The sequence below is a fragment of the Lathyrus oleraceus genome, chromosome 3 (assembly GCF_024323335.1).
Source record: "Lathyrus oleraceus cultivar Zhongwan6 chromosome 3, CAAS_Psat_ZW6_1.0, whole genome shotgun sequence".
Classification (NCBI taxonomy): domain Eukaryota; kingdom Viridiplantae; phylum Streptophyta; class Magnoliopsida; order Fabales; family Fabaceae; genus Lathyrus; species Lathyrus oleraceus.
Genome location: NC_066581.1, coordinates 252736314 through 252747811, shown reverse-complemented (window position 1 = coordinate 252747811; position 11498 = coordinate 252736314). Strand labels below are relative to the sequence as shown.

At 35.5% G+C, this 11498-nt stretch overlaps 1 protein-coding gene across 1 annotated transcript; it reads right to left on the bottom strand.

Annotated features, from left to right (window-relative positions):
- Positions 1–10121: 10121 nt before the first annotated feature.
- On the bottom strand, positions 10122–10694 carry LOC127130700 (uncharacterized). Its single transcript, XM_051059668.1, has 2 exons — positions 10592–10694; positions 10122–10534 (listed from the first exon to the last, which is right to left on the bottom strand). Exons 1-2 carry the CDS (start codon positions 10692–10694, stop codon positions 10122–10124), a joined length of 516 nt encoding a protein of 171 aa, XP_050915625.1.
- Between the last annotated feature and the right edge of the window lie 804 nt (positions 10695–11498).

Here is an 11498-nt window from a genome sequence, read left to right as displayed (position 1 = left end):
CCCCCCTTAGAACCTTAAACAACATGCATTGACACAAAATAGTAATCCCCTTTTTTGAATTACTATCCATCAATAACAACAATAGTACACACCAATAATACATAATTAATCACCATATAGTTATGCATTTCATAATAATACGAATCATATTCACACCATATAACATCACCAAACAGCAACACCATATCAAACTCATATTCACACAACATTCAATCATATTAATTCATCTTAACGTTAAACCATCATTAGTTTGTTCGATTACATAGATTAATTATTTTTTCATCATTGCTAACTAGAGCATCACCATAAAAATACTAGTTTTCACAATTTACAACACCTAACTACCCTCTTAATTCATCGTCATGGGATAACCATACGCGTTAGTTTTTCAAGGCTTCAAACCGCACCTCATTTGGACATACGAAACCAAAGTTATGGCAAAAATGATTGGACAACATACTAGGTTTCGGTTGAGCAAATTTTCAAAATTACACTAGCATTAATCGATTGACATCAATCCTATTTACATTTTTCCTTTCAAAATTTTCACGTTTGGGTTGCGTGCAGTCGATTAATTCATGGCATTAATCGATTGTCAAGGTTAAAATTTCCATATTTTTCTAAAATCACACGCATCCAATCGATTGACACAAGATGTCAATCGATTGACATCAGCCCAGAATTCAAAAATTCCCAGTTTTCTCACATGAACTTCATCTTTCTCACTCCGTATCCCTCATACATCATCTCAACCCTCATTACCACATTCAAATACCCCATAACATAAATTGAATAATATACAACAATATCATCACAATCAAACATATTATATTGCACATATCAAGTCACTGATCATAGCAATTTGACACACAATTCATTCATCACTTTCATCAAATACATACTCATGTTCAAAGCTTCAAATATCCAACAATGCAGAAAATCACATACTCATAAATAAAATAATATAACACAAATTCAGTCACAAAAAATCATATAATAACACAATTGTAAGACCCCAATTTTGGCCCTAAGATCCCTCATGGCATCATAACATTGCATTTGCAAAGCCTCAAGGATCATAAGCATCTTGGTTCCCTTTGCCTTTGGGTTGGGATCTCTGGTGAGTGGTTTGGGATCACCAAGCATGCTTGAATTGTATATCATTGCTTTTCTCATTTTTATTTACTAACCAAAAGCACAAAAATATGTCACTAACATCTTTTGTTTGTAGCTTGAGCAATCACAAGGTCAAAAAGCTTCTAGGTGATCCTTTGTGCAATGATATGGTCAAGAGAAGATGAAAGCAAGCATGGTAATGGTTCCCAAAGCTCTCATCCATCAAATATGCCTCCCTAGTATCTCAACTCATCATTTTGATCAAAGCAAGTCAAAGGGTTTGAGGTTTGTTTCCCAAGGAAACCCTAATCCATATGTGTACCAAGTGTGCCTTACTAATGAAGCAACCTCAGCCCATGGTCAAATAAAATCAAGGGAAGTTCTCTAATTCATCACTTCATGCATATTTGAGCTTATTTTAGTGTCCTCAATCATCAATTCATCAAGATATGAGTTGTGGACTTGAGAAGTTGATCAGTCAATTCATCTAACTATTTTAAAATGCACTGAGACCTAACTTTTTATGTGCTGGTCAAATGGAGATGATCCCAAGAGACAAAATGTTCTTAAGGACAATATGAACAACTTTCATGTTCATCAAAAATTTATTTGAAGCATGGAAGGTCATCTCCCATTCCAAGACATTATAGGTCATTTTGACTGAAACTCTAATTTTGGGTCAATTTCCCAAGAACATAACTCATTCATATTTTATGATTTTGAGTTGGGATCAAATTAATTGGAAAGCTTAAGATGTCTACTTCAAATGTTATGTTGAACAAAATTTCAAAATCTTAAAAGAAATACATGTGATAATGCAAAACATTATAGGTCACTTTGGACCAAATGCATTGAAAGGCAAAAAAGTCCAACTTTAAGTGCTCATAACGTCTTCATCAAAAATCCAAATGATGCAAACTTTAGGTCCATCTGGATTGTCGGGAAAATATCTACAACTTTTATGTTGGAAGTTTTTTCATTTGAGACTTGCATCATCAAAACATAAGGGCTTGAAGTTGGTTCAATTTGGCAAAATTCTCAAAGGCATGTTTTGCACTATGAACTTCATGGTCTGTTTTCATAAATTTCCACACTTCAAATGATTTTTTGTCCAACATAACATATGTTCCTTATGTCAAGACCTTTCCAACCATTACCCACATGCCTATGTTGCAATTTTTCAAGTGGCATTTTCGAAGAGGTGAAGTTTTAGGCTCATTTATGCATAACATGTTGGAACTCATTACACAAGCCAATTCAATCACATGTACACGTCCATTTCATCTTGCTTGCATATGAACACTCATTTGCCATTGCATTTGGGCCTCCCATGCGCCTGTACAAGCCCATGCATGGAGGCCCCTTCACTTCATGCACACGAATTCTACATGCCTTGCATCAGTTTGTGCTATAAATAGAGCTGCTCAGATTCATTCTAAACCAACCTAAAGGCGCCTAAAGCTCTGCAGAAATCAATTCCAAACCATACCAAAGGAACTAAATCCATTTTCTTCAAAAATTTTAGATCTGAAATTCAATTGAATTTGGTTGAATCTTCATATCTAAAGTTCCTAAACCTTCATCATCTAGTCCATTTAAGTTCTGTTTGGCAAAAGGAAGCAAGGAAAGTGACTCAAAGCTTCACAATTCAAAGGTGTTCATCAGCTGGTTTTTCTTCGAAACTCCTTATTCCTTGATCTATTGGCCTTGATATTGTGTTGTCTGAAGTCCTCTCTATAGAGGCATCATTGTTGTATGCTCAATTTTTGAAATCCATGAAGTTCAGCATGAACACCATATTTTTCTCCTTCTGATTTCTCTTCCTATGGAGATCTAGAAGAGAAACTAATGGTACAGGGGTGATGTACATCACCCCAGCTTTCCAATGATACGAGGATCACTCGTTTTCATTAAGTTTTTAGAACCTGCAACTTTGGCCGGAATCCCTGGACTCGCCGGAGAAGACGGTGGTGTACACCACCGTCCGTTTGCCAGTTTGAATCCCAGTCGTTGATGATAATTTCCAGATTGAATCATGGCTCTTGGATCTTATGACTTTTTTTAATTCCACATGTTACTTAGTTGACTAAGGCCTACCATGAGCGCGCGCATGTGGAGCGTCTGATCAGCCACGTCAATTAATGAGGCTTGATCAGACGCCTCTCCTTTTTCTGATTTTCTTAATTTCCATTTTATTTTCTTTAATTCCATTTTATTTCAAAAATTCATAACTCTTTCATTTTAATTCCAAAAAATATGGGACCAATTGCATTATTTCTCTTTTTAATTCTACTTTCTAAAAATGATTTTTAATATTTTTTATTTCATCATTTGATATTTTTTGTGAATTTTCTCTTTTCTGGTTATTTTTAATTCATTTTAAATAGTTTTTGATATTCAAAAAATACAAAAATATTTTCTCAACCTATTTGAATGATGATGGATCTATGAAAAATATTCTCATCAATTTTTTAATTGATTTGAGATTTATTTGAGATTTTAGTTCAATTAGGTTATTTTTATTCATTTTTAATTGATTAAAAATAGTTTCTGACTTTTAAAAATGCTGAAATTTTGTGTCAAACTTTGTTTGACCTTGTTGAACTTGGGATAAATCACTTGGACCTTTCAAGGTTGATTTGAAGTGATTTTGAAGTTTGACATTTCTTTAATATTTTAATTCAAGTTTATTTTTAATATTAAAAATGCCAAAAATATTTTGTTCATTTCTTGACTTCCAATCTTCATCTCACTTCTGTTTTTGATTGTTTGACCATGATCCTCAATGTCATTGGTCAACACTTGTTGATTGGTACATTCCATTTCATTTAATGCACTTATTTCTTTTCATTATCCATCTTCTTCTTCTTTTTCTTCTTCTTCTTTTCTTCTTGATCAATGAGTTAAAGGTTGATAAGTTAGCATTGATTAGGGAGGCTTAATCTTCCTTGATTCAAATCTAATTCATCTTGGTCAAATGATCAAGTGAATGGCTTTGCATTAAGGATAGGTTGCTTCCTAAATCATGCAAAGGACTTAAACCAATACAAGATCAATTCTCTCTTTTCTTTTGGCATGGCAAGTTGTTGGAACTTGGTTCACTAATCAAGACTTCTAACTTGTGTTGTTGCCTACATTATTATTGACCGACCTCAGATAGTTGTGACTTCTACATAAGTCCAATTACGATTGCTTAACATAGCGCTAAATTTTCCTTATGGCACACTGACTACTAACACTAACCATTAACCATTAACATTTGATTTTTGCTCTTTACATTTATGCAATTTACTATTCTTGCACATATTATTCATTTGCTTTTACCCTTTGCTCATTTGAGCACATGTTTATGTTAATGCAATTTGCCTTTTGCTCACTTGAGCACATAATTGTGTATAGACTTTTGTGCTTGTGTTTTGTTTGATTGTTGTTGACCACAATACAAAGAAACGGACAAATGGACTTAGACTTTAGGACTTTCCCTATGCAAATTTGGAGTCAAAGAGAAACTAGGCCTCATTCCTTTAGAGTGCTTAAAATGTCATAGAGCAACTAGGCCTCATGCCTTTAGAATGCTTAATGTTGAAAGATGACCTTGAAAGGACCAACTTCTAAACTCTTCTTGTCCATTCTTTGTTTGTTTTGCTAGAATCTTTTGATATGTGTGTTCTTGTTCTAGGGATTCCAACTTGATCCAAATTGAGGAACCATTGCAATGAGCTTCTAAGAGAGAGGGACCCAAGATACATTGAGGAGCTTTCCAAGAGTTCATTTGATTGTTGATTGCTTGAGTTTATGCTTATGTGATTGCTTATTCCAAAGGATGGGAGCTACTTGGATCATCAATATGATCTCAAGAGAGGAACTCTATTTGTGGTCTTGCTTCTTATCCCTCACCTCTTGTATGTTAGGACTTTAGCCTTTCTTCTTCTTCTCTCCACTCTAACCCAAGCCAAAACCTTTGTGCAAACATTTAACACTTGTTTTCAAACATTAGAAACCTAAGCCTTATGCTTTTGATTTTCAAACTTTCTTTTCATAACACTTATTTTGAATTGAACTTCTAAGTCAACTTTGACCATTTTGTACATACTTTTCATTGGTAAATATAACCCATTCAAATATCCTTTTTGTGGTTTCAATAGCCACCTTCTTAATTAAACTTTTCATAACCTATAGCTATTAGGTTTGAGTTATCCTTGAGGTAGATGTAATACTCACCTATATCCTTAGTGATGGACAATGAGTCTTCCATGCTTATTATAGGGTTAACCCCTCACTAGCATGTTGAATCTATCCTCACATGGTGGATTTGTGGTTTTAGGTTGAGTTTTCTCCCTTGGATAACAAAAGACCTTAAGGTTTTTGGACCAATCAATTCATCAACTCATTTTGAGATTTTTACCCCGAACTACGAGGTTTTGATCCTAATCTTTTTTAAGATGGTACGTAGGTAATGGGTTTATACATCCAAACACAAAATGTAAATAAACTTGTATATTCTTTTCTCATCTCTTCAATCATGTTTGCACAAATAAATTTTCACAAAACACCAACCTTACAACCAATGTGAAAAGGGCTCCCTAGGAGTACCTAGGATGTTTTGGGTGCTTAAAACCTTCCCATTGCATAACCAACCCCCTTACCCAGATCTCTGACATTTTTACTAGTTTTTGATTTGATAAAACTTTTAGGTTTTTGTTCGCTTTCTAACCATTCCTTTGGATAAATAGAAGTGCGGTGGCGACTCGACTTGTATGATTTACCTTGGATTTAGTCAATATCTCTAATGGTAACGAATACCCCGCTACAACAATCAATCATGAGTTTTTCAGATTATCTCACAACAACAACAACAAATCAAAACATGATTTACACAATCCTTAATGAGAGTAAGGGTCTCTCTTCTCTACCCTTTGTGCCAAACACCCATATAAAAACCCTTTCTCCCTCCTACCTTAGGTTCCTTGCAAAATTCTGAATTGGTGATGGTTTGTTCTTCTTTCTTCAAGCCCTAGCCTCCCTTGCTATTCCAAACTCTATTTCAGGTACTAACAACTATTAGGTCTCTAAACCCATTTTATCTCAAAATCTAATTTAATCTCTTGATAATTACACTAAGGCCCAACTTATCTTTTAATTCTCACCACTCCCTTATTTTCTCCATAGTTCCTACTTTTCACTCAAAATCTCTTTTGGTGTATATTTTAACTAATTAATTAAAACCAATTACCAATTCTAATTATTTCTAATTATTTAATTATTCTAATGCTTCTAACTCTTCTACCGTCCCACCGATGCTCTCACTACATCCTATCACATACACATATAACTCAATATTTTTAATTAAAAGCGTACCACATACTAAATATTAAAATAAAATGCGAATTTTCTGATTAAATAAATTAATCAAAATTTAGAGTGTATAACTCTCCCTCACTTAGAGAATTTCCACCCTCTAAAATTACCTGAAGGAAGCAGAGTTGAATATGATTCTCGCATTCGACTCTCCAACTCCCACATTAAGCTTCCACCAGCAGGTATTCCCCATACCACCTTCATTAGTGCAATCTCATTGCTTCTCAAGTGCTTCGCTTCTTGATCCTCTACTCTCAAGGAAGATGTCTCAATGATCAAGTTCTCTCTAACTTGAACATGGTCCACTTGAATCACATGAGACAGACCAGGAATGTACTTCCTCAGTTGAGACACATGAAAGACATCATGAAGATTAAAAAGAAATGACGGTAAAGAAACTCTTTAGGCCACTTCTCCTACTCGCTTCATAATCTAATATGGATCAATAAAATGTGGCGTGAGCTTTATAGACTTCAAGGCTCGACCAAAACCAGTTACCAAAGTAACTCTAAAAAACAATTGATCTCTCTCCTGGAACCCAAGTGCTTTCCTCCATTTATCATGATAACTCTTCATGAGACTCTATAGAGGTTTTATCTTCTCTCGGATCATCTTGATCTTCTCGGTAGTTTACTAAACAATCTCAGGTCCAAGCACAACACTCTCACCTGATTCATACCAACATAAAGGTGTCCTACACCTTCTACCATACAAAGCCTCAAAAGGTGTCATTCTAATACTCAAATGGAAACTGTTGTTGTAGGTGAACTAAATTAATGACAAGTAGTCATCCCAAACACCTCATTGTTCTAGCACACAAGCCCTCAACAGATCCTCCAAGGATTGGATGGTTCTCTCTATTTGACCGTTCATCTACGGAGGATAAGCAGAACTCAACTTCAGCTTAGTATCCATTGCTTTCTACAAACTCTGCCAAAACCTTGACGTGAATCTCAGATCTCTATCCGAAAGAATACCCGAAGGAATACCATGTAACCTAACAAACTTATCGATATGTAACTCGGTCAACTTCTGCAAATGATAACTGATCTTAATTAGAATGAAATGAGCCGATTTATTCAGTCTATCAACAATAACTCAAATGGAATATTATCCTTTCATCGTCTTTGGAAAACTTGTCACAAAATCTATGGAAATGATGTCCCATTTCCACTCAGGAATGCTCAACGGTTGCATCAGACCGAATGACTTCTGATGTTCAATCTTCGACTTCTGGCAAGTCAAGCAATCCTAAACAAACTCATATATTTCCTTCTTCATTCCTGGCCACCAAAACATTCTCTTCAAATCTCTGTACATCTTAGTGGCACCAAGATGAATACTTTGACCACTTCTATGGACTTCCTCAAGAATACTCTTCTTAAGTTCTGGTATGTCTGGTACACAAACCATGTCTCTGAATCTCATCATACCATTCTTGTGGATCATGAAATCATCTCATTTACCTTGATTGATTAACACCAATCGATCAATCAATTCTAGGTCGATCTTAAGGATACCACTGGTTAACTTTAACATATTTAACTTTACACTGTTACGAGTCTCTTCACATACCAAACTCATGTCTCGGAATTGCTAAATCAATTTAAATTCTCGAACCATCAACATCGACATATGCAACGACTTCCTACTCAATGCATCAGCTACACCATTGGCTTTTCCTAGATTGTAACTCAAGCCAAAATCATAATCCTTTAGAATTTAGAGTCATCTCCTCTGTCTCATATTCAACTCTTTATGATCAAACAAGTAATTCAAACTCTTGTAATCACCGAACACTTTAAACCTGGAACCAAACATATAATATCTCTAAATCTTTTACACAAATACCACGACAACCAACTCTAGATCATGCGTATGATAATTCCTCTCATGAACTTTCAATTGTCAAGACGAATAAGCCATAACCTGACCATTCTCCATTAACGCACTACCTAGACCTATATTCAAAGCATCATAATACACCATAGAGGATTCACTTGGATTCGACAAAATCAAAACTGGAGCAGACGTCAACTTCCTCTTAAGTTCTTGAAAAGTCTTCTCACAATGCACATCCCAACATAAACTTAACCCTTTTGAGTCAACGGAGTTAAATATAATGCTAACTTCTAAAAGCCTTCAATAAACCTCCTATAATAACAAGCAAAACAAAGGAAACTTATGATCTCTATAACACTGCATCTATTTTTGACGTATCAACATCAATACCACCACTAGAAATTATATTCCCGAGGAAACTCACATCTCGTAACCAGAACTCAAACTTGGATAACTTCTCATACAACTTATTTTCTTGAAAGATCTGCAATACAACTCTCAGATGCTCCGCATGCTCTTCCTCAAACTTATAGTATATCAAAATATCGTCTATAAACACAACCACAAACTGATATAAGTATGGATTTAGAATATTTTATTCATGTACTCCATGAAAACTCCAGGCGCATTAAACACACCAAATGGCATCATAAATAATTACAGTGACCATATCTCGGTCTGAACATAGTCTTTAGAATATCTTCTAGTTTCATATGAAGCTTATGATAACCCGAACACAAATCAATCTTTCTAAACACGCAGGCACCAACCAATTGATCCATCACATTTTCAATTCTCGAAAGCGGATACTTATTCTTGATAGTCACTTTATTCAGTTATCGATAATCAACACACAACCTCATGCTACCATCGTTTTTCTTGACTAACAGCACTGAGGATCCCCACAGTGAAACACTCCGTCAAACATAATTTTTCTCAAGCAACTCTGCCAACTACTTCTTTAACTCACTCAACTCTGAAGCAGACACTCTATAAGGAGCCATCGACATAAGACTAGTACCAGGTACTAAGTCCATGGCAAACTCGACTTCTCATTTTGGTGGTAAATCACTAATATCATATGGAAATACTTTTGGAAAATCACACACCATCGATAATTCACCTGTCACAACTTTTCTTTCAACCTTCATAGAAGCTAGTATCATAGATACCTTAGCATCATTCTTCATGAATTCATCCATTTGATTGGCATACACAAACAATTCGTGAGTTGCATCAAACTCTGGAAATGACACTGACTTGTCTAAATAGTTGATATAAACATGGTTGAACTCCAACCAGTTCATTCCAAGGATAACATCGAGTTGATTCAACGGTATACAAACTAAGTCCATTGCAAAACTCTTACTGTAAATAGTCAACACACAGTTCAAACACACCAATGAAGTAGTCACCGATTCATTAGTTGGGGTATTGATAACAATACTCCCAGCCATAGAATACAACTTTAAATCTAACCTCTTATCACAATCAAGCGAAATAAAATAATATGTTGCACCCGTGTCAATAATAGCAATCAATGAAATATTATTAATAAAACACGTACCTCGAATCAATCTGTCTGAGTTAGTAGTCTTTAACCCAGTCAAAGCAAAAAAATTTCCTCTAGATTAAACCTCTTTGGGTTTCTGGCAATGAGTACTAATGAACCTGGTTCCCAATAGTTGAAACAAGTCAGGTTATTGCTCTAACAATCAGCAATAAGATGTCTTGTCTTTCCACACTTGAAGCATCTCTTCTCATAATTCTTACAGTCATTGGCATGATGACCCATGACCTCACACTTAAAGCACTTGATATAAGTGAGACTCTCCCCCACTTGTTCTTTTCTCATCTAAAGCCTTCTGCTTCCCTTTTTCAGTTGGAGCATTATACAATTTTCCACGATACTGATTCTTCCTTTTATTCTCACTAAGGCTCTTATAGTGAGCAGAACAGACCCTGCTATCCTCATCATATATCCTACATTTATTCCCCAGCGTATGGAATCGACAAATCTCCTGATATTGAATGCCTTGCTTGATCTCAGGACACAATCCATTTTCAAACTTGATACACTTCGACCCCTCAACAGTCGCACCATTGTAGTGTGGACAAAACTTCAACATCTCTTCGAACTTAGCAACATACTCAGCAACTGTCATATTTCCATGCTTTAGCTTGAGGAACTCGATCTCCTTTTTACTGCGCACGTCCTCTGGAAAATAATTCTAAAAAAATTTAACCCTTAACACAACCCAAATAATCTCAATACCAACAACCTTTAGTCTCTGACGTGCATTCTCCCACTTGTCTTCAGCCTCCTCTGATATCATATGAGTATCGAACTGCACCTTTTGAACTTTAGTGCAAGCCATCACACGAAAAATCTTCTCAATTTCTCTGAGCTATGTCTATGCACCCTCTAGATCATATCCGCCCTTGAAGGTTGGCATAATGTTTCTCTAAAACTTCCCTAATCCATCAAACTCATCGCTAGTCTGATTCTGCTGACATTGCGGCGCCTGAGTCATTGCTTCTAAAGCATCAACAATCGCTCAATCTTTTCTTCCTCCTACCATATTTTTCACACTAGTACATATACATTAGAAGAAACATTGCAACGACAATGTTCATACACATGTCACATACTTAGGGGACATATAACATTACAAAAGTTTGGCCAGATGGACCGACCTGCTCTGATACCACAATGTAACACCCTAAACCTGAAACTTATGTAAAAAGAATTACTCGACAACTTAAGGTGTCACCAACGACAACCCTTCAAAACTCATCAAAAACATGTGACAAAATGCAACAGAAAATCATTTCATAACAACTTCATAAATAAAGTATTGAAATTTAAAACACCAAACTCAGAGCACTAAAACCAATAATGTGTGATAAAGCGATAAAAAAACAAAGAGTGGCTTCAACAAGCCACCTTCTACACAGAGCAACAAGTTTACTCATGAGTATCTGCACGAGGTCCATGGTGGACAACGTTAAGCAAAGGGGTGAGAAACAACTTCAATGTGAACAGTGTAAAGAATGTGAAGGTAGAGAAATACATAACATGTCATACATCCAATATACAATTCACATCACCATAATCTCACACTCATGCATAACAATGTGCACACACACACATATGTATGTATATATATATATATATATAT

Bases quoted from the DNA above. Each gene is read 5' to 3' on its own strand.
- LOC127130700 (XM_051059668.1), bottom strand. From the start codon at position 10,694: ATGGCTTGCACTAAAGTTCAAAAGGTGCAGTTCGATACTCATATGATA. The intron at 10,535-10,591 runs GTATTGAGATTA...ATTATTTTCCAG, and splicing joins TCAGAGACTAAAGGTTGTTG to AGGACGTGCGCAGTAAAAAG.